This window comes from Taudactylus pleione, unplaced genomic scaffold, assembly GCF_031769625.1.
Source record: "Taudactylus pleione unplaced genomic scaffold, aTauple2 ptg000333l, whole genome shotgun sequence".
Classification (NCBI taxonomy): Eukaryota; Metazoa; Chordata; class Amphibia; order Anura; family Myobatrachidae; genus Taudactylus; species Taudactylus pleione.
In genome coordinates this window covers 9690270-9715000 of record NW_028284734.1, presented here as the reverse complement: position 1 = coordinate 9715000, position 24731 = coordinate 9690270, and the positions used below count along the sequence as shown (strand labels likewise).

Sequence of the window (24731 nt, the reverse complement as noted above, 5' to 3'; positions counted from 1 at the left end):
ACTGAGGTGAGCAGGGAAGCACATGGGCAGGCTAAGAACAGGACGTCACCGGGCTAGCAGCAGTGCGCCGTCTCACCTGCTTCCTCTCTTTCGCTTCCCGTATCCCCCAGCATGAACCCGATGGCCCCGACAGCAGTGCGCCGTCTTACCTGCCTCCTCTCTGCTGCCCGTATCCCACAGCATGAACCTGAAGGCCCCGGCTGTACCTGCAGACATTGTGGTCAACATCCGGGACCCGCACTGAGCCGCTATATACAGTCCCCAGGGTTGCTGGCCACCTCAATGTATCAGGCCGGGCTCCAACTAACTGCCAGTGCCGAGCAGTTCCAATCAGAGGGGGCAGAGCCAAGAAGGGTGCGCGGATGCCATGATAGTACCATTATACAGTATCTCTCTGATCTACATCACTATGTGCCCCCGCCTGCCAGCGCCCCCAAGCCACCGCAGGGTCTGCGGGGGCCGTTGTTACGCCACTGATTAGAGGGCAGAAATCTCGACGCCTGTCATTTTACCTACGCCGGGTGCTCGGCGCCCCGATCGAAAGCAAGCCAGGCGCGGGGGGGGGGGGTTGGGAGGGTTATGGGCTCACGAGGGGGACATAGGGGGAGGTTAGGGTTAGGCACCCCCCCGGGAGACTTAGGGCTAGGCTGCGGGGAAGGGGGGGCGGGTTAGGTTTAGCCACCCCTAAGGGAGGGTTAGAGGGGTTAGAAAGGTTAGTGATACTTACCAAATGGACGATTGGGATTTTCACCCTTGCCAGGCTGCCGCTGTCGGGATTTAAACTGGTTCCAGCAGCAAGTCACACATATATATATATATATATATATATATATATATATATATATATATACACACACACACACATACACATATTATATATATATATATTATATACTGTATATATGTATGAGTTGTATGAGACAAAAAAACTCTGGGGTGCATTCACCAGACTTCATAAAAATATTCTTTAATTAATCCATAGGAAAGTTATATCCAGTTATATCTAGTGCCTAGAAGAGAATATTGAATAAACCCAACACTGCACCATATGATACAGTCAGGTGCATAAATATTGGGACATTGACAGATTTTCATATTTTGGCCTCTATTCACCACCACAATGGCTTTGAAATTAAACAACCATTATGTGCTTTAACTGCAGACTTTCAGATTTAAATTGAGGCTAATTACATCCAAATCAGATGAACGGTGTAGGAATTACAACGGTTTCTATATGTGCCTCCCACTTTTTAAGGGGCCAAAAGTAATGGGACAAACTAAACAATCCTAAATCTAACTTTCACTTTTTAATACTTTGTTGCAAATCCTTTGCAGGCAATTACAGCCTGAAGTCTGGAACGCATAGACATCACCAAACGCTGGGTTTCATCCCTGGTGATGCTCTGCCAGGCCTCTACTGCAAATGTCTTCAGTTCCTGCTTGTTCTTGGGGCATTTTCCCTTCAGTTTTGTCTTCATCAAGTGAAATGCATGCTCAATCGGATTCAGGTCAGGGGATTGACTTGGCCATTGCATAACATTCCACTTTTTAGCCTTAAAAAACTCTTTGGTTGCTTTTGCAGTATGCTTCGGGTCATTGTCCATCTGCACTGTGAAGCGCCGTTCAATGAGTTCTGAAGCATTTGACTGAATATGAGCATATAATATTGCCCGAAACACTTCAGAATTCATTCGGCTGCTTTTGTCAGCAGTCACATCAATAAATACAAGGGAACCAGTTCCATTGGCAGCCATACATGCCCACGCCATGACACTACCACCACCATGCTTCACTGATTAGGTGGTATGTTTTGGATCATGAGCAGTTCCTTCCTTCTCAATACTCTTCTCTTCCCATCACTCTGTTACAAGTTGATCTTTGTCTCATTTGTCTATAGGATGTTGTTCCAGAACTGTAATGGCTTTTGTAGATGTTGTTTGGCAAACTCTAATCTGGTCTTTCTGTTTTTGAGGCTCACCAATGGTTTACATCTTGTGGTGAACCGTCTATATTCACTCTTGTGAAGTCTTCTCTTGATTGTTGACTTTGACACATATACACCTACCTCCTGGAGAGTGTTCTTGATTTGGCCAACTGTTGTGAAGGGGTTTTTCTTCACCAGGGAAATAATTCTTCTGTCATCCACCACAGTTGTTTTCCGTGGTCTTCCGGATCTTTTGGGGTTGCTGAGCTCTCCGGTGCGTTCTTTCTTTTTAAGAATGTTCCAAACAGTTGATTTGACCACACCTAATGTTTTTGCGATCTCTCTGATGGGTTTGTTTTGATTTTTCAGTCTAGCGATAGCTTTTTTCATTGATAGAGACAGCTCTTTGGATCTCATATTGGTAGTCGACAGCAACTGATTCCAAATGCAAAATGTCACACCTAGAATCAACTCCAGAGCTTTTACCTACTTAATTGATAATGAAATAACGAGGGAATAGCCCACACCTGTCCATGGAATAGCTATTGAGTTGATAGTCCCATTACTTTTGGCCCCTTAAAACATGGGAGACACATATAGAAACCGTTGTAATTCCTACACCGTTCACCTGATTTGGATGTAATTAAAAACTGAAAGTCTGCAGTTAAAGCACATCTTGTTTGTTTCATTTCAAAGCCATTGTGGTGGTGAATAGAGGCCAAAATATGAAAATTCTGTCAATGTCTCAATATTTATGCACCTGACTGTATGTGACGATGTAATGTGGGTTTTCAGTGAGTATGTAGGCGAGTTGAGCGAAGAGACGGAAGGATAAGATATAGGAATACAGTATATGGAATCTGCATGACTATAGCAGATATAAATGGACTAACAAGATGTGAGTGTGCAAGAGGTTATGAGAGAGTGTGCATGACGTCACCCGCGCACTGCATGACTGGGAACGCTGGTCTCTGCAGCGTTCCCAGCTCAAAATGAGTTCAGATAGGTCTTATTTTCGGGGTAGGGCTTAATTTGGACCGGGTTTCAAAATTAAGGGTAGGTCTTATTTTCGGGGTAGGTCTTATTATCGGGGAAACACGGTACATTCGTGCATTCTTTTCTACCTCTTGCACTGTACTCAAAGCAGGCCTATAAACAGAATTAAAAAATAAATTTTACGATATGAATTCTGATTAGAATAATTAAATGCAATTTCTAATTTTTTTTTCTTTACAAATTCAAAAACCAAAACTACTATAAATTAGGAAACGAGAGTTACCATGTCAATATCCATGGACACTCGCAGTCCTATCTTGTTCATTCCACTGTTCTTCAAGGTTTTAATGTGCGGACATAATGCAGCCCCACAGGCTGTAGCCATTTCTTTAGCAAACTGTAAGTGAGCTGTTGCACTGGCCGGTTCACCATCTCGAAGGAGATAAAACACCTGAAAGATGCAAATGAGAACGTTACTAATCACTGCTTTCTCTTATGCCCAACCTGGCTTTGTTTTCAAACAAATGGTGGCTTCAAATCTCATTCATTAGTAAATTAATGAAAGTGAATGGGAAAATCGCCTTCATGATATACTGAGTGTATAATGTATTTAGAACGCCATGGCTTCCTGGACAGAATAGAACGGTTAGTCTAAAATTCCCTTCTGACACTCCTTTAAATAAAAGGTGCAAATTCTGTGCCTATAGGCATATTAAAGGCAACTGTCCAATATATATTGCCGAGGGCCTTTAACAACTTTACAGTCACAGGTTATACCTGGCATTTGGTTAATGAATCCTATTTAAATTTAATTTTACCCTAGGTGTACGAAACTCTGCCTAACGTATTATGGAGCCGTACAATGACCTGGTACAATTATGTACTGCAGAATGATGAGTAGTTACAACCGTGTAAGAGATGACTAGGAGTCTCACCTCTGTACATTTCACGGTCTTATCATGAGCTTCAAAATCCGTTTCCTGACAAATCCTTTCACTTGGAATTCCTTCCATCGACTGCCCATCAATGGGGCTTATGATCCTACAAAACAAATATTCCACAAATCACCAAATAGCAGGGAACGAAAAGGCTACAGTTACTCAGATATTATTAGAGGATTTGCTGCACCATAAAAGCAACAGCTCCGTAGAAAGAATGACATATAACCGAGATATAGATAAGGGTATTAAATGGATACAGTGTAAATTACAGTAAATCAGTTAAACATTGACAGAAATTATTTCCTCCTTATAAACTACATATGTAAAGTAGTAAGAAATCTTGAATACATGCACATACATACACACATGCAAATTTACCATTATCAGTAGATTATTAAATTTACTCTAATCTACAATGGGTCTTTAAATTGACCTACTAATAGTTCTGAAGACTGGTTGTTTGACATACAGTATACAGTCGATTTTATACCAGTAAAACATGAATAATATGGTTGCTATTATATACAGAGACTGTCATGGCAGTCATAGTAATTACATCAGAATCAACCCCATAAAATAATAAGATGGTAGACGTATGAATTAAAAAGCAGATGCTATCAATGTGCATGGACATGATAGAATACTGGAGACTGTAAATGTAGTAAAGTACATATTTCATATATAGGGTAGTTCCCTTGTGAATTGATAAAGTGCCTTATCAATTTAAATACCTCCTATTGTATTTATTAAAATTGTATTTAGTTGGAAGATTTGCACTAAACCACAGCAACCAGTCAGTTTGCTTTTATCTGTCTAGTGCAGGTTACAGAAAGGAAAAGAGCCTGGTTGGTTGCAATGGTTTAATGCACATACTGCACCTAAATGCCATTTTAATAAGAGAGGATTTTTGGTACTCACTGTTAAATCCGTTTCTCAGATCTGGGAGATACTGGCAACCATGGGCTGTTAGGAGATGGCACATTAATCTAAACTTGTTTGCTACAAAGCCTTTCCCTCTTCATCCCCTCTGCCCCTAAGAAGCCCACAGGATCCAGTTTAAACATTACAAAGCCCATAGGAAAGGCTAATACTGTACAATGAAACACTGTACAATTGAAACAAAAACAAAGAACTGGGTGGCAGCGCGATGTTTCCAAGATGGGCGCAGAGAAACGGATTTAATGGTGAGTACCAAAAATCATCTTCTCCTTTTAATCAATGTTGGGGGACACTGGCAAACCATGGAGACAATACAAAGTTGTGCCCAGAGTGGGGTGTGGTAGCCAAATTTGCACAAAACTGGCATCTCTTGCCACAAACATAATGAACTTGTACAATTTGGTAAAAGTATGAACAGAGGATCATGTAATCATCCTGCACAACTGCTCCACTGATGCACCATATCGTGCCGCCCAAGTGCACTAACCCATCTGGTAGAACGAGCAACAATATACTCAGGAACAGGGAATTGTTCCTATACGTATGCCCGACTAATAGTCGCCATGATCCATCTGGTCAGTGAACGTTTTGTTGCAGGCCAACCTCTTTTGCGTGCATCATACGTTAGAAGACTGCCATTGTCCTGCGACACTGCCAATCTATCCACATAGATAGTCAAGGTCTGAACAATGTCAAAGAGTAATAGGTCCTCCACTGCCTGAGGCCAAATATTGGAAAATGCAGGAGTTACAATGTCCTGATTTAAACTAAACCTGGACGTGATCTTTGGTACAAAAGATGGTTCAGTATGTAAAACCGTGATGTGTATGAAAAAGCTTCACTTTATGTAAGTATAAATATAAGCATTGTATTATTACTGCACAAGTGGTGTCTATGGGATCCAGAGGCTAACATGGACCACACTTAAAAGAAACCTTTATACGTTTTCTACCTTGCTTGTATATGTATGCACTTGCTTATTTCTTACCTCATACACCACAGGGTGACCAGTCTTAATTAGAAGAAGCACCTATCATTTAGTGGTGTTTTGTTCTCCCTGGATTTTGCAGATTTGATTAATCCCAGTGGTGATTCCCCTTTTTTTGTTTTTCTTCCCCTTTTATGATTTAAGGAAAACCGAACTGACTAGAAGAGGATTTGTCTGCATATATATGGTTTTATTACCTTTTATTGTTTGATCCTCTATGGTACATTCTAATCTTCCTAACAAGAGCGCGGAGATTATATTGTATGTTATGTTATATAAGTGTTCATTCAGTGCTGAGCTGTACGGGTAGTCACATCATTAACAACAACGTGGGCAAGATGCAGTGTAAGATCCCGCAACCAACTTCCCCCCTGGCACCACAGGGAGTGTAGGGACGACTGCAACCCCCATCTCAATCCCAGTGAGAGAGGGTCTGTATTATAGTTACCACCGTGGGTCCCAGAGTTCAATCCCAGGGCTTTGCAGTGGGCAGTGCGGCCATTGGCAGTCACCTCGTGGTGCCCAGTCCCAAAACCTCTGAGACCGAGACAACCCCTTGTTGGCACCCAGAGATAACGAAGAGTGTCCTGCCTGCCAGAAAATGATCAATAAAATAAAAACTTACAAAGGAGATGGTACCTACTTCACAGGCATATGACGTGAAACAGAAGGTTATTGGCTCCTTAGAGGCTAATGGGCAGTTGTGGGGAGGGGCTTATCAGCAAACAAATTTAGACTAATATGCCAGCACCGCATAGCGCCATCTATACTCTATGGTTTGCCAGTGTGTCGCAGCATGGATGAAAGTGAAATAAACGTTGGTGTACTGTGAGTCACTGGTGCAACAAAAAGGAAAAAAAGTTAATAATCTAATACATTTTACATCTTCTTTTACCCTTTATTTTGCTGGTCTTCTGGCTCTACCCAACAAATGGTCACTTCTTCAGACAAGTCTCCTGAATCTATCTTTCCACATGTTATCCTAAAGTCCTTCTTGTCCCTCAGCGCTTGCCGTAAAGCTTCCATGATTTCTTGAGTTATCTGTACCATCATCCCATCTGACAAATACAGAAAGTCAAATATAAGTCTACGTAAAAAAACTATACAATAAATGGTGGACAACACAATTTATGAAGGATTTAGAAGACAGAAAAATCCGACAAAAACCTTAAGTATATATACACTTTGTTATCACGAGCGCATTCACCAAAATAAAAAACAAAACAAAGACAATTTCAGTTGCTATTCCAATATCAAGACTTTGCACATTACTGAGGCTATTATATGCAGACTATGGTACTTTTTTGACGAAAATGTTTCTATTGGAGAATTGTTAAATAATATGCAGCCATTGAAAAGATAAAACAAAGATGTGTCAACAGAAGACAGACAGTGAAATATATAGAGCCGTATTCAATTTGAGCCGAACCGCGTTAAGTTAACACGGCCCGGACTTAACGCCGACTTCGCCTGTTTTGTAGGCGTTAAAGTATCACGCGCGTGCACGCTTTACCCCGTATTCAATTTGAAAGTACGCGTAAACGGATCCCGGCAATACTATAACAAGCGGAAAGTACTGTCATTTTTGGGGAAATAAACCTGTCACCCCCCAAATGGGGGTTCACTATGGTACGCCCCGATTTGGCTTGCTGAAGGTATTTGGTGTTTTTAAAAGGGCTCAATAGCTGTTAAATAGCGATCTTCTATACCTGATGCAGAATAGTATGTAGGAGTATTTTTTCCAGAAAATAAACTTATCCCAGCAAATTTGGGGTACTTGAAAATGGGGGTCAGCATATTTAAAGTTGAAAAAGTGAAGTTGGAAAAATCGTGAAAAATCCACCTTCCGCAAACACCTGCAATGAAAAAAACACCTGGGGCATACCCCCCCCCAGAGTCAAGTTCACTAGTTTTTAACTTTGTACCTTAACATTTTATTTTTGCCCCCTTTTTCAAAGTTAATTTTTGGGGTGTCCTTAAGTTTTTGTTTTTTTTTCGACACAGACAACCTTTGGGGGACTGTCTGAAGGCTGCACGAGGGTTTCCGAAACGTTGCACCCCAAAACCCCAATTCTGCACTTTTTTTCCGCTTGCCATTCATAGGCGATACTTTACCGGCTATTACATTGCATTGACTTAACGCCTAGGTGGAAAGTCTTTCAAATTGAATACGGGGTAAAACCAAAACAGGCGATAATGATGTCATCAGCGGTAACTTAACGCGGATCCGGACTTAACGCTTCAAATTGATTAAGAATGCAAGTAGTACCTAAAATTATCAGGTAAAGGAACATCAAGTAAAACAATGCAAGTAAAACAGTATTAATAAACATGGCTTTGGGGGGGGGAGGGGGGCAAAGGGGGAGGGGTGAGAATGTAAGAAAGAACATGTAGTCCTCAACAAAGCAAAGAACAGGTCACATGAAAGAGCTAAGGACAAGAGTTCCCACGTGGCTCAGACAGACAGATACAGCTGAAGAGATGGGCAGAGTAAGCATAATAGAAAGTAACTTAGGAAACATGGAATTTAAAATAATGAAATGGACGAGTTCTCAAGGACAAATACCATAGGGCTTGAATCATTTTGTACATAGTAACAGAAAAGATCATATTATTTCTTATCAGTTATTTATATAGCGCACACATATTCTGCAGCGCTTTACAGAGAATATTTGTCCATTCACATCAGTCCCTGCCCCTGTGGAGCTTACAATCCATGTTCCCTACCACATGGTCACACACATATACACTAGGGGTGAATTTTTGTTGGGAGCCAATTAACCTACCAGTATAGGAGTGTGGGAGGAAACCCACGCAAGCACAGGGAGAATATACAAATTCCACACAGTTAGGGCTGTAGTGGGAATTCAACCCAAAACCTCAGTGCTGTGAGGCAGTACTGCTAATCATTACACGGTCTGTGCTGCCCGGATCATATTCATAATCAACATTGGAAAGTTAGGCTGGGTACACATTAGTTTATATATTGGACAATAAGTCGTTTTGAGCCAAATTGGAAAAACATCTTTTAAATTGCATAATGTGTATGCGCAATCGCGTGTATATTGGTCCAATCTTTCCTCTGAAGACACACTTTGATTGCATAGTGTGTACAGGAGAAAGGATAAATTGAATATGATATATCCTTGCCATTGCACAGTATGTGCGCTCTTATATTGGATGTTTTGGGATGAAGGGAAATTGGAAGTAGAATCATCGGATCTTTTGTATGTTGCTCTGATTTATACCTAGCCTTAGATGAGGTGGATAATGAGTAAAGGAAAGAAAGGAGAGAATGTAGGGAAGGAAAAAAAAGTTTGAGGGAGGAACAAGGAAAGAGTGAGACAATAGGGGAGACAATGAGATGAAAGAAGCAGAACAACTAAAGCTGCTCACACATATAGCGATATGTAACCTGATCTGGCCGATTCCAACACATTGGAACGACAGATCGCGTAAAATATGACCAAATCCTGAGTAAATCGTGAGTCCCCACTCACAATGCGATGCGCGTCGCCGCTGGTCGCACATCGCATCGTCAGATCTGCCGTGCAGTAGGGCAGATCTGACAGTCTAGGACTCGATGCACTGCAAAAAGTCTGGATGCAGGAGAGATCTTATGAAGATTGGACACCAAATCGTGTGCAGATCGTGTGGAGATCGTGTGCAGAGCTGCCGGGGAGAGTTTCAAAGGAAATCGTACACATCGGCTGATTGTGAGCACATCGGTATGTGTGTGGGCACCATAAGGTAGATATCAACATATCATACATGTAAAAGCAATAAGTATTATTGGGGTCAAAATAACACAAGAAAAGTATAGTATAGTGTATTCCGTATTGAGGTCTAGGAAGCAAGAGTCAGTATGTTAGGCAGTAGTAATGGTCCGTTCGGCAGAGTTAGATATCACCCCACACCTATAGGGGTATTCAATATGGAGCGAAAACTCAAGTTTCTGCGATGTTTTCGCTCGGATGACATCATTTTCGCCACTTTTACTTTTACACCGTATTCAATTTGAAAAGTATATTGCATTCGACCCTGCGAAAAAGTATCACCAAGGAATGGGTGGCGAAAAAAAGTGCAGAATTGGGGTTTTGGGTGCAACATTTCGGAAACCACCCTGCAACCTTCAGACAGTCCCCCAAAGGTAAACTGTGTCAAAATTAAAAAAAAAAAATACCTCAGAACACCCCAAAAAAAGCACTTTCATTTTGGGGGCAAAAAAAAAAATTGTGGGGGTACAAAGTTAAAAACTAGCGAACTACAATCTAGGGTGGTCCCCAAGTATGCGCCAGGTGTTTTTTTCATTGCAGGTGTTTACGGCAGGTGGATTTTTCACGTTTTTTAAAACTTCGCTTTAGCAACTTTTAAATATGCTCACCGCCATTTTCAAGTACCCAAAATTTGCTGGGACTACTTATTTTCAGCAAAAAAACCTTCTAAATACTATTCTTCACCACCTTCCCAAATCCCCAAAATAGCAGCTATCGAGCCCGTTTAAAGACTCCAAAAACCTTCAACAGGACTAATTGGGGGTATCCAGAGTGATCCCCCATGTCAGAGCATCTTTTTGGGAGTGTTAGGGTTATTTCCACAAAAATCAGCGAAGTTTTTGCTGATTTCACTTTCGCCGGGTGCCATTTTCGACAATTTCATATTGAATACGGGTATAAGATGGGGCGCACGCGATACTTTTTCGCCGGCGAAAGCTTCGATGTGCGGCTAAAACTTCGGCACGCATAGACGCGAAGTATGCGTTTCATATTGAATACCCCTACATGTCTATGGAAAGGGGAGAGTGGTTTGGGCACGTAGGGGAGAAGGAGAGATAATGCTTGGCTACAGAGGAAGCCTATTGTCCAGACCCCCCCTCCTACCTCAAGTCACGATACATAGCTACAAAGGGGTAAAGAAACAAATACAAAATGATGGTCAATCAAATCTGGTAAAGGAAATTTCCTGCTGAACCTAGACACATTGAGGTCAGAGGAGGTTGCGGATCATAAGTACCCAGGACGGTCAAATTATTGGGTAACATCTATAAGGGAAGATGTACTAAGCCTTGGAGAGAGATAAAGTGGAAAGACATAAATACCAACCAATCAGCTCCTAACTGTCAAGTTACAGGCTTTTTTTTAAAAATGACAGGAGGTAATTGGTTGGTACTTTCTCTCTCTCCAAGGCTTAGTACATCTCCCCCTACAGTCATAAGAGGGCTGAAAGCAACCTGCAAACAAATAGTTAAACAGTAAATGATGAGGAAAGGGTCCTGGTACAAATGCTCAATGAGAGAATGGTTTAGAAATGTATTCCAACAGGTTCCAACATATAAGTCTCTGTTCCACTGGCAACAGGTAAGTAGGGAGCCAGAATATTCAAGTAATAAACAAGTAAGGAGAAGCTAGATCCAGATAGAAGCAGGTAGTTCAATCAGGGTTACAAGGACAAATGAAGAGAGTCAGGCAGAGATTGCCCCAAAGGCAGAGGAAGTTCTATCTGTGTCGGATCAGTGGAGGTCACCTGTATAAAGGGGTCCGGTGTAGGGGATCTGCCTAAAGGCAGAGCAGTCATCTGGGCTAGAAGAGGTCACCACACGAACAGCCGGACAAACTGCTGCCAGAAAATCCACATAAGAGCAGGGCAGAGAGCGAAGAGGAACTCAGGAGGAAGTGGAAACAGCTGGAACTCGATGACAGACACTTGGAAAGAGGATCAGGCAGCGGGAGGAGATGGAATGGATCATTTATAGTAGGTCTCAGGCACCGTCTGAGAGGAGCAGGCAGATGAACAGCGAGAACAAGACGTCACCCAAAGAGGAGGAAAGTGGATTAAGGAGAAAACCTAGTGATTTATAGGGTGCAACAGACGTCTGCTACTCCAATCCTCCAGGACCGCACAAGGTGAGACACACAAAAAAGTACACACAGAGTAGTAGGAGAACGACAGTCAGTCCCTTCTTCTCCAAGAGGATTCACGCCAAATTGATGTCTGGTGTTCATGCGCACCATCTGTTATGATGGTTAGACTACGGTGAAGATGCAGTAACCAGAGTCAAAAAGGGTATCAAACTACTCCTCGCACGGTACTCTATAGGATGGAGTATATTGCACCCCAATAAAGCAAGAAAGTTAGGAGGATGCAGAGCAATATAAACAACATACTTGGAAGCTTAGGTAAAAGGCAGAAATGCACAATGCTTCTCCCACCGAAAATAGCACTGGACATAATTAACATTTACACATACCTTCTACTATGCTGGACTTGGCGTGGAATCCGGACGAAGTCTTTAGGGCCCCATTAAAAACAACAAAACTTGCTCCAGTAACTAAAAAACAAGAACGTTACATAAAAAAACAAACAAAAGTGATACCAAAATACATTGTGCCAAAGAATTAAATAAATGAGATGGGAGCCGGAAAATCAACCCACTGCCGATTGTTGTGAATTTCACTACAACTACTCCAATACCATGTTTGTCTTTTTAAATTTAGAAGCAACATTTGTTTTTCACCCTTCAGGCAGCCAGATAAATGTTCAATTTGGTAACACATATTGCCAAATAATAAAGCTCTGGATTGGTTAGTGCTTGGGTTCAGATTATTTAGTAGATAATTATTTCTGTAGGAAAACGACAAAACACAATCAGATAGTGATGAATGCCTGCCAAGTATATCACACAAATCCGATGTTGAACAAAATCGGTAGTCACTTTCGAGTCCATACATGCAGTAAGTTGCAGCCAATTAGCTACATGAATCCCAGCTTCCATGGGCACCTTATCACTAGCACAGTGGTTCCCAAAATTTAATCGAATCACGGCGCCCGAGAGTATTATAATTTTTTGCATGGCACCCCTGGCCAAAAAGTTTGTTAAGAAATTCACCAAAAATGAAATGAAGTAAATTGCGCTTATATGTCACCCTTAAGTACAGATATGTGGTGGTGGACAGGGCTTTTTGTTCATGTATTTTTTGATTGGCAGCCATTAGCACTGGTTTTGCCGATCACACTGACTGAATATAATTTTATTTGGTACTGGACCACCAACCCTAGGCACCGCTGTAAGTGTGATGAGGCACCCAGTTTGGGAACCACTGCACTAGCATATAAAGAGACTCAAGGTTTCTTATAAAGGATATAATATTTGCTGTCTCACTGATAACAAGAATAGTGGCTCTTAAGAGTTTAAACACTGAGTTTTCGGAATGTGTCCTCACCTTGTCTGGGCAGCCCAGTAGCACTGTTGGCCTGTGTCTGATAAATTCCATCACTGTTCTGTACACAGACCAGGTGGGAGTCTGCCTGTGCACTGAAGCTGGCACCAATGCTTATGACATGTTCATTGCAAGAATGAATTACTTTAAGTATCTTCAAAGAACAAGACACAGAAATAGAAAGATGAATAATATGTTTATATTACAATTATTACAATTGTGAACTATGTAACTATAGGTTTGGCAAACACATGATATGGTGATGCAAACACATCAATAGCTTTTTAACTTATAACCACTTGCCTGGCATGGTCGCATCATTTTCGACCACGCCAGACTGTGTTTACCTGACATGGTCGACCAGTTAGAAATGCACACTGGGCATCTGCCAACAATGGCAGAGGGTCCTCCCGGCCACTCTGCATGCCTGTACCCTCCCCCATAACCCTGCTGCCGATCACTGCTCATCGCCTAGCATGGCAATGCACTCACCACCCCGACGGCTGCACAAAGGAGCAGCCGGGTGGAAAGTGTAAATAAAGCAGCCTTTAGGCTCCCAAGTGTACAAATGTTCTTAACCTAATTCAAGCAGGTTTAGAAAAAAATATTTGTCAGTTAAGTGATTAATAACTGTTGCTATTACCAATTATTTATTTTTTTTTCAATTAAACCAATGTAGCTAAAAATACGAGTTATAAAATATTAGCATAATCTTGCCAAAAGCTTACATTGCTTTGTAAAGGTTTCTAAATTTATTGGAAAAAAGACTGGACTGCCGAAACACATAAAAAATTACTTTGGGGGGAATTCAAATAGCAGCCGGAATTTTTAGCACACTTCGCGTGCGAATATTGCGTCTAAGCGCGCACCCATTCTTCATGCAATTCAATCCCAAAAGTCGCAAGGGGTATGAAAGAAAGTGGGAATTTAGAGGCTAATGGGGGTATCCTATTACCCGCGGTAATTTGGCAAATGTGATAAAAGCCAGATGATCATTATCAGGTTATCCAATTATAGCCCGATTTTTTTGTGCGTAAAATTACTGTTTCTCACCCAAAAACACACAGGATCAGCGAAAAACTTACCCTTGTTAACTCTCCTTCTTCGAAGTCCATAGGGTCGACAGGGAGACAATGGGGTGTAGGTGGTACTTGGAGGACCGGACACCAACAGCAAAGCTTTGTCCTTTCCCAGGATGCTCCGTCCCTTCTCCCTACACCCCACCCACAGTCTGAGGGCAACCCAGTTTTGTGAACAAGCCCAAGGCAGGAGCAGGATAGGAGAGAAGGGAGACCGGTACACTATGGAATCACACACTCGCACAGAGAAGAAAACAAATGACCAAGAGAAGAAACCCATAGAAACCAAGAGCGTCAGGGCGGGTGTCCTGTGGACCCTATGGACTTTGAAGAAAGAGTTAACAAGGGTTAAGTTTTACCATAACTCTCCTTTTCTTCTTCATGGTCCATAGGGCTCCACAAGGAGATAATGCGGATGTCCAAAAGCAGTTGTTCAAGAGCGGGGATGCTCCCGAGATGAGGGGAGAACCTGATGCCTGAAGGAAGCATCCTGAGAGGTAAATGTATCAAAGGCATAGAACCTAAGAATGGTGTGGACAGAAGACCACATGGCCCCCTTGCATAGTTGTTCGGCAGATGCGCCACGGCGGGCTGCCCACGAGGAACCCACAGAGCGAGTAGAATAAGCAGATATTGTAGCCAGTACAGGAAGGCCAGTCTGTGTGTAAGCCTTGAGATAGTCATGCAAAGCCATCTGGCCAGAGTCTTTGTTAGCTGGCCATCCCTTGTATGGTCCACATAGATATTCACAGCACGGACCACATCCAAAGAGGCCTCACCTGCCGAGAGGCCTGGTGATTGAAAGTCCGAAACCACAAGTTCTTCATTGAGGTAGAAACGACAGACCACCTTGGGAAGGAAGCCAGGGTACGTTCGAAGAACAGCCCTGTCCGAATGAAAGATTAGAAATGAGGAGCAACATTCCTGCGTGAATTGCCTAAGAACTTGAGGCAGCAGGGAGTCTTGAGGAAAGAGGTATGCCAAATGGAAGGTCCACTTCACAGATAATGCGTCCATGAAGGCTGTGTCTGGGTCCCTTGTTCTGGCCCCATACACTGGAAGTTTGTGGTTGTGTCGTGAGTCCATGAGGTCCACGTCTGGCAGACCACATTTGTCCACCAGGAGCTGAAAGACTTCTGGATTGAGAGACCACTCCCCTGCATGCATGTCCTGACGGCTGCGGAAATCTGCCTCCCAATTTAGAATCCCCAGGATGAACACTGCGTAGATGGGCTGGGAGATGGTGCTCGGCCCATGTGAGAATGCAGGACACTTCTGCCATTGCTGACAGACTGAGTGCCTCCTTGGTGATTGAGGTAAGCCACTGCCGTGGCGTTGTCGGACTGTACTTGTAAAGGCTTGCCCTGAAGAATATCCTGAGCCAGAGTGAGGGCTTTGTAAATGGCTCGGAGTTCCAGGATGTTAATTGGTAAGACCGCCTTGGCTGGAGTCCAACGTCTTTGGAAGGAGTGCTGGCCGGTCACTGTGCCCCACCTGCGGAGGCTTGCGTTCTTTGTGAGGAGTTCCCTCACAAAGATGGGACGTCTGTAGCCACCAGGATAGGGACAGACGAACCTCCGGAGAGAGGCCCATCATCTGGGATCTGAGCAGATGAGGCAGCTCTATCCACCTGGAGAGGATCAGGTGTTGTAGAGGCCTGGAGTGAAATTGAGCTTCACCTAAATAGGAGGCTGCATCTCTAATGTGAGATATGTAAGACAGCTGTTCGAAGCATCAGAGGGAAATGTATCTTCTAGGGCCTCTGCCCAACTCTCAATGGATTTTGCCACCAAGGCCGTAGCCCTGGCAGACAGAGTCTAGCTCCTGTACGAGAGTATACGGACTTCAGGCAAGCTTCAATTCTTCTATCCGTGGTTTCCTTAAAGGAGGTTGCAGTATGGATAGGTAAGGTAGCGTTTTTAACTAGGCGTGTCACGTAGGAATCCACTGCAGGGGGAACTTCTCATTTAGTGCAATCAGAAGCTGGAAAGGTATAAAAGGAAAATAAACGTTTAGGTAGCTGAAACCTTTTACTTAGCATATTTCATTCTTCACTCATATGATCAGATAGCTGATCAGAATGAGGAAATTCTGGCAAAACTACCTTCTGTCGTTAAATAATGTCTCCTTTGCCTTAAGGGTGGGTTCTGCCTATTCTATCTGAAGAATAGCTTTTACTGCCCTCACAAGTGCTCCGATGGGGAGTCCGAGTGAGAGAGGTCTGCATCTTCTGCCTCCCCAGATGATAAATCAGAATCTGATAACTGGGTGGACTGGGAAGAGAACACCGCACGCTTAGTAGATTTACTAGGGAAGGGTATCTCATTTTGCAGTATTTTTTGAAAGGCTGTAGAGGTATCTGCCAGACTCTGCACTGAGGTAGAAAGTACGTCTATCCATGGGGAGAACCTGTTGTGGCCATCCCATAGGGGGAACTACCACAGGGACAGTTAGGTGGTCCGCAATTTTTACCAACACCTGTGAAAAAGCAGCCCAGGGGAGTCCTGAGGAGAGGACGCAGGGGCTGATGGGCTAGGTGCCGTATAACAAGATGCACAAAGACAATTTTGAATGAGATCCTCTGAAGTTAAGCCTGCTAAACAGGACTTTACAAGTCACTAGAGTGGGAGCAGAAGGCTGCTTGTTATTCGTGCCTTTGCCAGACATAGCAGCAACATAATGTAGCACACGATCTGGCACAGTGCAGTGAGCAACCCAGATATATGTGCAATATGGCACAGTGTAGTGCGCAACACCGATATTTAGTATGTGATAACCCTCACAAATAAAGGGGAGTGTGAGGTACAATAAACCCTATACCTCAGTATTGCAGGGTTAGAATGAAAGAAAGGGAAAGGCATAAGCTGACAAATGTGAAAGAAATAAACATACAGCAGCGCTAGCACAAGTCCCATACAATGCAGAACATATAATATAACTGCAGTGAGCACTTATTCAACTACACAGACCGAAGTGGCTGGTAGGAATAGCGCTGTATAACTTGGCCCTTGGGAGAGGTATACAGGGAGACCAGGACCCACTTGTCTAATGGTGATCCAGCTCCTGCCGAACACCAACAAAACTGGGTTTCCCTCAGGTGGGCGGGGTATAGGGGGGAAGGACAGGAGTCTCCTGGGACAGGTAAAAGCTTGGCTGTTGGTGTCTGGTCCTCCAAGTACCACATACACCCCATTGTCTCCCTGTGGAGCCCCTATGGACCCTGAAGAAGAAAACTCACGTATCGAGGCTTTGGTTAACCCCCGTTAAGTGCCTCCATTGGGGCCTATTGGATAGCCCTGTTGGCGGCAAATTGCTGTGGCTAATAGAGCCCTGCTTAGGGCGATATCCTATATACAAAGCCGCTGCTGCTTCCCAGCAGTTTTCATGTGAAAATTTCAAACGGCTCCCACAGTCAGTGTAACGCTAAGCGTGCTTTACACTGACCGCGGACGCCATTTTACATTTTCTGCTTCACAAATAAAGCCCTAACCGTTAAATAGTAGAAGGAATAACTATGCGCTAGGCAAGTTTGTGCAAGAATCTTTTGGCGTCAAAACGCCTCTACAGGAAACAAAATAAATGTATCCAAGTCGTATGTTTCACTCACCTCATTATGTCGCCTTGATGGTATCTTTATATAGCTTTTTCCCATTTCCATGTGAATTACCAAACCATCTACATGTGGAATTGTATACTGGTAATTTCTAAGGTCCTAACAAATGAAAAAATGCATGTTGCGTTAGTACACTAAATAGGTCACTCGCACTATGGCACATATATATCTACATCAATGTGGAGTTAAAAAAATAAAAATAAAACAATTTACTTACAGTTAATAAGTTAATGATAGTGTGTCCAATCTCTCCAAATACAGATTTTCGATGTCTGTGGCTTGTTATAGGAGATGGATAAACTTGAGGAATTAAACAATGAGAGAGTCAGGCTAAAAACACTATAACATAGCTTCCATCTAGACCAGGCTTCGGCTACATGTGGCTCTCTAGAGCTTGTGGAACTACAAACTTCAGCAGAGGCTAGGAGCTGTAGCTCTATAATGGCTGGAGAACCACAGGTTATTTTTCATAATACATGTTTTTTCCTAGAACACACATTTTCATTAATGTGAATGCTGAGCATTCTATAGCAAAATCCCCCTTGTTTATCTAGCACTAAACCTTTACATCATACCACAAAAGAGAAACAAGTTGCTTAAGCCTTAGCCAAAAAAACTGAAATCTTACTCAATGGAGAGAATTTTATGCATGTTCAACGTAAAAATACAACAAGGATTTCTCACATTTCTGTATTTTCTAGAACAGGGCTCGACAAAACCCGGGGGCCAGGTTGCCATGGCGACCAGATTTGGTTGCCTGGCGACCAGATTTTCAGCAACCCCCGGGCCCTGTAGTGCAGACCGCGATCCACACTACAGAGTAACAAACGCACAGCTGCCAGCGGCGGCTGTATGTTTGTTTGTTATAGCAGCTGATGAGTCTGTCAGACTCTCATTGGCTGCTGCGCCGTCCACAGAATGAGCCGGCTGTAGCTCACTCATGAGCTCCGCCTTCCGGCTCACACCGCAGCAGGTTTCGGGAGACGTCATGACGTCTCTCCCGTGGTGCAGAGTGGCCAGGAGCGTGGATCAGGTAAGTTGCGGGGGGTTTTTTTGTTTTTTTTAAAGGGCACTGCATAGGGGGAGGTGGCCGCTACTGGGGACACTGTGGGGTCACTGCATAGTTTGGGTAGCCGCTACTGTGGGGGCACTGTACAGGGTGGGGCCGCTACTATGGGGCAATGCATAGTGGGGACTACTACTGGGGTCACTGCATAAGGGGGACTACTGGGGGCACTGTATAGGAGGGACCACTGATTAAAGGGGCACTACATAGGGGGACCACTACAGGGGGCACTATATATGGGGACCACTACTGGGGGCACCGCATAGTGGGGGTGGCTGCTACTCGGGGCACTGCATAGGGGGGGTGGCCGCTACTGGGGGCACTGTACGGGGGGGTGGAAGCTACTGGGGCACTGTATAAGGGAGGGCGCTACTAAGGGCAATGCATAGTGGGGACTACTACTGGGGGCACTGCATAGGGGGACTGCTACTGGGGACACTGCAGAGGGAGAACTACTAGTGGCGGCACTGCAGAGGGAGAACTACTAGTGGCGGCACTGCAGAGGGAGGACTACTACTGGGGCATTGCATAGGGGGACCACTACTGGTGGAACTGCAAAAGGGTGTCCAAAGCATATTCTTGCATTTGGGCCCACCATTCTCTAGTTCGGCCACTGCTGGCGGTGGCTTTGCTTACCCGGGGTTTTTTGGCTGCGGAGGGGTGGTCTTTCTGGGGGTTGGTTGCCTGGAGAGGCGGGTTAGCTGCTCAATAATGTGGCTGTGGGAGGGTGGTTTACCTGGGGCACCCAGTTAGTGGTGTGGCCATGGGGGTTGGTGGCCTGGGGCGTAGGTGCTCAGTAATGCTGCCCTGGGGGAAGGGGGGGGTCTAGCTCCTAAACTTTCATCCTGGTTTTAGAAAAAATTGTCAAGCCCTGTTCTAGAGTATCCATTTCTTTACCACAGACTATAAGAGTCATTCACTGCAAAGTAGGTTACGAAGGTCAGTTTCATTTATTATATTTGTAGAGTATTAAGCATTTTTTGAATACTGCAAACCCCCTTTCCCCTCCAAGAATAAAACAGGATAGATAGTATTAAAGTACGACAATTTACCATTATATTCTGCTCCCAATCTCAGCATTAAACGAATGGGAAACACTTTTGCCCAAGGAACCTCCATCTTCTGGATGATAACCCCACACAAGAATGGACTATTTGGTACAAGCAATCCACTGAGATCCTGAAAGGTAGGTGCAAAAAACAGGAACCCGCCATGGTCCTTGCTACCCAGGAAGCTTTCAGTAAACGTAATATTTTCCAGATTGCCTATATATTTTCCTGTTACAAAATAAACAAATTTTTAATTTGTAATACGAAGGCTAAAAAAAGTGAAAAACAGACCAAATATAGCAGTACCGTGTTCCATCCAAACATCAATAAAGAGAGCAAAAAAGACTCAAAACACGTTGTAAAACTCAGGGGTCTATTTACTAAGCGGTGTTAGGAGACAGAGTGAAAAGTGATAAGGTGCCAGCCAATCAGCTCCCAACTGCCATCTCACAGGCTGTGTTTGAAAAATTACAGTTGGGAGCTGATTGGCTGGTACATTATCACTTTTCACTCTGTCTCCTAACACTGCTTAGTAAATAGACCCCTTAATCACTAATGACTCTTTATTGAGGAGCAATATTATTAGAGAGCTAGAACAGATGGCCTTTATTTCAACAATGAAATTAGACATCCACCGCTGATATTTGTTTTAAACCCCTTTTCCACTAAACTAGAAGAACACAGATTCTTCTTGTGTTCAGAAGTCAAACTACTTTTTTCCAGCCAGTGGTGCAGAAAGGGACAGGGCCATCGTGAGAAGCGCACCCAAAGTATGGCCTTACCGAGAATTTTCTTACTCTACTGCCTGGAGAATATACACTCAGTGTCTGGCACACAGGAAAGATCACTTTTCTGCTAGGAAGATAAGCTTCTAGAAAACATCCGCAGTGGTGATGATTAACCATTTAACTGGAGCAGTCGCATGGTATGTGACAGTGGCCAATCTGGGCTTTTGTTGACACGTAGAGATCAGCTTCAGCAATGCAGACTGACGTATGGCTCCACTGCACTCTGCATGTTGGGGAGGGTGAATACCATGGTCTACAAACATTCAAGCGTTCCCTGAAAACTCACCTCAGATTCCAGAACCTCCCAGATAACCTTCATAGCTTCCCTATCTAATTACATCCCTTCTTACAGTCTACACATAACCTCATATTTTCTCTTTCTTCAATTTCACATCCTCCTAACCCTCCTAGGTCAACTTTCCTGTGTGACTGGATCATACAGCTCACCAATAACCTCTGTATTCTGGCTGGACCAATTTGAAATATGTAGCACCTATCCTTGTGAATCAACACCTATTTCCCTATAGATTGTAAGCTTGCGAGCAGGGCCCTCTTACCTTTAGGTCTGTCATTACCCAGTTTGGTTCTATTAATGTTATTTCTATTTGTAAAGTGCAACAGAATATGCTGCGCTATATAAGAAACGGTTAATAATATTAGTAATGACCCTGGAGGGGCTCGATTGACAAGGGGGATCTATTACCACTAGAGGGGTAATGCTACTGGGGATCTATTGCTATTGCTTTGTAGGAGGTTACTTTACAATATAGGCCTATAGACAACCCTTACGCATATTTTTTCAAAAAGAATATTTAAATACAATTTTTCAAATATATTTTTAACTTAAAAAAAAAAAAAAGAATGTCAGCAGCCTTTTAGCAAAAAAAATTATATATAAAGTGGTTAACTCTTTAAGAACTTAACATTTATTTGTCTGAGTAAAGTTGGTGCTGGAGGAGACTGGGCACTAAGAGTTAAGTTCAGACAGCACAGGCTCCTCCTCCCCTATACCCCGCTTTTCGGTGCATGGACTCATCCGTCAGGCCTACGCTTTGACAAACATGCCTGTTCTGGAGTCTGTGACGGCCCACTCAACATGGACTGTGGGACCTCCTGGGTGGCTCGGTGTGGTGCTTCAGAGGAACGTTAAACAGCCCTTCATAATCGCGCCTTGACCCGTGCAAATTAACTAATGACAAGCGGCATTTCATGCTTCTTTTACGCAGCAAATTGCAAATAAGATGCACAAGCTGACTTTGCTGATTAATATATGCGCCATGTGTACTGTATGTCCTGTGTGCAACCGCAGGTATATCGGATTACGAAGTGTTACGTTACAGTGTCTGCGGCTGATTTCCACACTACGTTCCATTGTGATGATTTTACAGACGCGGCCACATACAGAACATACACATGCTGCATATCATTTAAAATCAGCTGCTTGCGCGTCTGAATCGCAACGCAAATAAGACACATTTGCGGTGAAAATTACGTCTGGTGCCAACCGAGTCACACAGGAGCCAGCGCCTCTCATAAAGCACGGAGCATAGACGAGGAAGGACATATTTGTACTAGCTTTCCATCATATGCTATAACAATAAACCTGGATGTGGGCATGTAAGACAATGTAGGCATACCTTTTTGTGCGTCCTTGTAAATGCTTATCATAAGTTTAAATATATCCTTTGGTACAGTGTCTTCATTTGGCAAACAGCTTAGAAGAACTACAATTTCAGCCTGGCCTAAGCCATGTAATCCATTAGATGCGAAGAACCAGCATTTTTCTGAAGCATCTGAACAATAACAAATAAAAGTAGAACCACGTTTACGGATTTTGTCCTTCAGAATTACAACAGATATGTAACAAGTGGATAACAGAAGAGGCAAATATCCACTAGGCAGCTCAGAATTCTTTATATTCTTACTTACAAGTTATCATCTTGACATTGACTAGCAGGTTTGCATTTAAGATGAACGTTAATGGGTTAGGTCCACCTTCCTCTAACAGCAACATAACCCCTGCATGTGTAGGACTGTTTTCCACCACAGCATCTGCAACAAAGATGATCTTTACAAGTAAACACTCACTGTACAACAAAGAAATAATTTTAATGTTTCCTTTCTAAAAATAGTCATATTTAATCTTGACGTCAAATTAGTAAAGTATGACTTAAGATTGTTTTTATTAGCTCTAGTTTTTGATACACAATACTTGCCCTATATGTACTTCAGTAACATAGTCATAGTGAAAAGCAATTTTAAAATAATAATCTGATATTTTCTTGCTACAACATAAATAACAGTTGTCTCAATTCAATCTATCGTAAATAAGAACACAAAACAAAAATACAGCAACCGAAAGTAGCATCTCAAATAGTGTCCTAATCATAAGAGCACTTTCTCTTTGCTTGTCGCTTGTACTCCTCTCTACTGGGGCAAGCCTAGCAGCCTCCCACCTACCCAGGTATCTTCCTACCATTGCTGAAATGTCTTGTGGAATCGCTCACCGTGCTCCTCACACACTGCACTACAGTTCTCAGTGAAGATCCAAATGAGAGTCGAGAAAGTGAATTTTGAGTGACATGTTGCAGCCTAATTGATGATCCTTTTCTAGAAGGTTGTTCACAATATCAACATAGTTTCCAGCTCTTCTCTTGCCCAAGAGGCCAGGCACAACACCTTTAAAGACTTCCCAAGCCGCTTTCTCATAAACCTGAAGGACTTTGTCAAAGTTTTCATCCTTAAGAAGTAGACAAATCTGCGGACCAACAAAGATCCCTTCCTTTACTTTAGCATCACTCAGAAATGGAAACTTCTCCATCTTTGTTCATCCTCTTTACAAAGTTCTTCATAAGTCAGAGTTTGATGTGTAAAGGGAGCAGAAGAATTTTTCTTCGATCAACCAGAGGACTATGATGGACATATTTTTCCATGACTTACAATGACTCCATGGCCTACAACGACTCAGCATTCCTGTGTTCAGGTTTTCTAACCTATATATTCTCTAGATGCTGAAAATTAGAGTTATGGTACACTTACCTAGATAACTCCTTTCCTTCGTGGTCCATAGTGTCCACAGGGATATTATGGTTGGAAGACCAGGCACCAAACAGTTAAAGCTTCTACTCCCAGAATGTCCTGGGTCCTTCCCCATATATACCCCGCCCCTAGCCATAGGACTTCAGTGTTGTTAAGCCTCAACGGAGAAGGAAAGAGAAGGAAAAACAATCGTACACCAGAGACACTCTTACATAAGATGAGGGAATCTGTGACCAAAAAAATATAACCCAGTGAAGCCAGGTGAGTCAGGGTGGGTGTCCTGTGGACCCTATGGACCTCGAAGAAAAGGAGTTATCTAGGTGTCTACCATAAATCTGATTTTCTTCTTCGGGGTCCATAGGGATGTCCTAAAGCAGTTTCCCTAGGGTGGAAGTCGCTCCTGAGCAGAAAGGAGAACTCGTCACCCAAAGGAAGCATCCTGAGAGGCAAAAGTATTAAAGGCATAAAACCAAAGAAAAGTGTGGACAGAAGACCACGTGGCTGCCTTACACAACTGTTCAGTGGAGGCACCACGACTAAATGCCCACGATGACCCTACAGACCGAATAGAATGTGCTGTCACCGTGCTTAGGACAGGGAGATCAGCCTGTGTGTACACCTGAGAGAGAGTCATGCGTAGCCATCTCGCCAGAGTCTATTTATTAGCTGGCAATCCTCATTTGTGAAAACCATTGTGAGTATACAGGGTGACCTGGGTACCCTGGGGTTCAGGGATCACACAGTGGAGCAGGTTATAATGAAGGAATGATTAACTTTATTCATGGAGACACTGAAATCCAGCAAACAGTAAGCAGGGTTATATCATTACAGTCCACTCAGAGTTCAGCAAAGCCCTTTCCAGCTGCTGTATATCTCCTCCCTAGCAATGACAGCTGAAACAGGGCACACAGAGCTGCTATATATCTTAAGACACTGAGAGGGGACAACACCCCAACCTCCAGAGTCACACTGTACTCACACACTATCCCACAATTCCCCTTGCTGCACCACCCTACTTCCCTCTCTCTCACTCATTGGTGGGCTCAGGTGTCAGTCTTTGCAGAGAGGAAGGAGGAGGGCTTTGTAACAGGA

The 24731-nt window shown here is 43.3% G+C and overlaps 1 protein-coding gene across 2 annotated transcripts in view; it reads right to left on the bottom strand.

Moving 5' to 3' along the window:
- Window positions 1-24731, bottom strand: part of ZFYVE16 (zinc finger FYVE-type containing 16) — a 117148-nt gene that overhangs the window by 10815 nt on the left and 81602 nt on the right. For both annotated transcript variants that reach the window (XM_088443781.1, XM_088443782.1), the window contains 10 exons: window positions 22530-22652; window positions 22238-22393; window positions 19816-20040; window positions 17915-17997; window positions 17692-17796; window positions 13009-13159; window positions 12036-12116; window positions 6684-6846; window positions 3856-3961; window positions 3204-3371 (listed from right to left, as the gene is read on the bottom strand). In XM_088443781.1, the coding sequence (XP_088299907.1) occupies window positions 3204-3371; window positions 3856-3961; window positions 6684-6846; window positions 12036-12116; window positions 13009-13159; window positions 17692-17796; window positions 17915-17997; window positions 19816-20040; window positions 22238-22393; window positions 22530-22652 (1361 nt within the window). The remainder of the gene's footprint in view (window positions 1-3203; window positions 3372-3855; window positions 3962-6683; window positions 6847-12035; window positions 12117-13008; window positions 13160-17691; window positions 17797-17914; window positions 17998-19815; window positions 20041-22237; window positions 22394-22529; window positions 22653-24731) is intronic.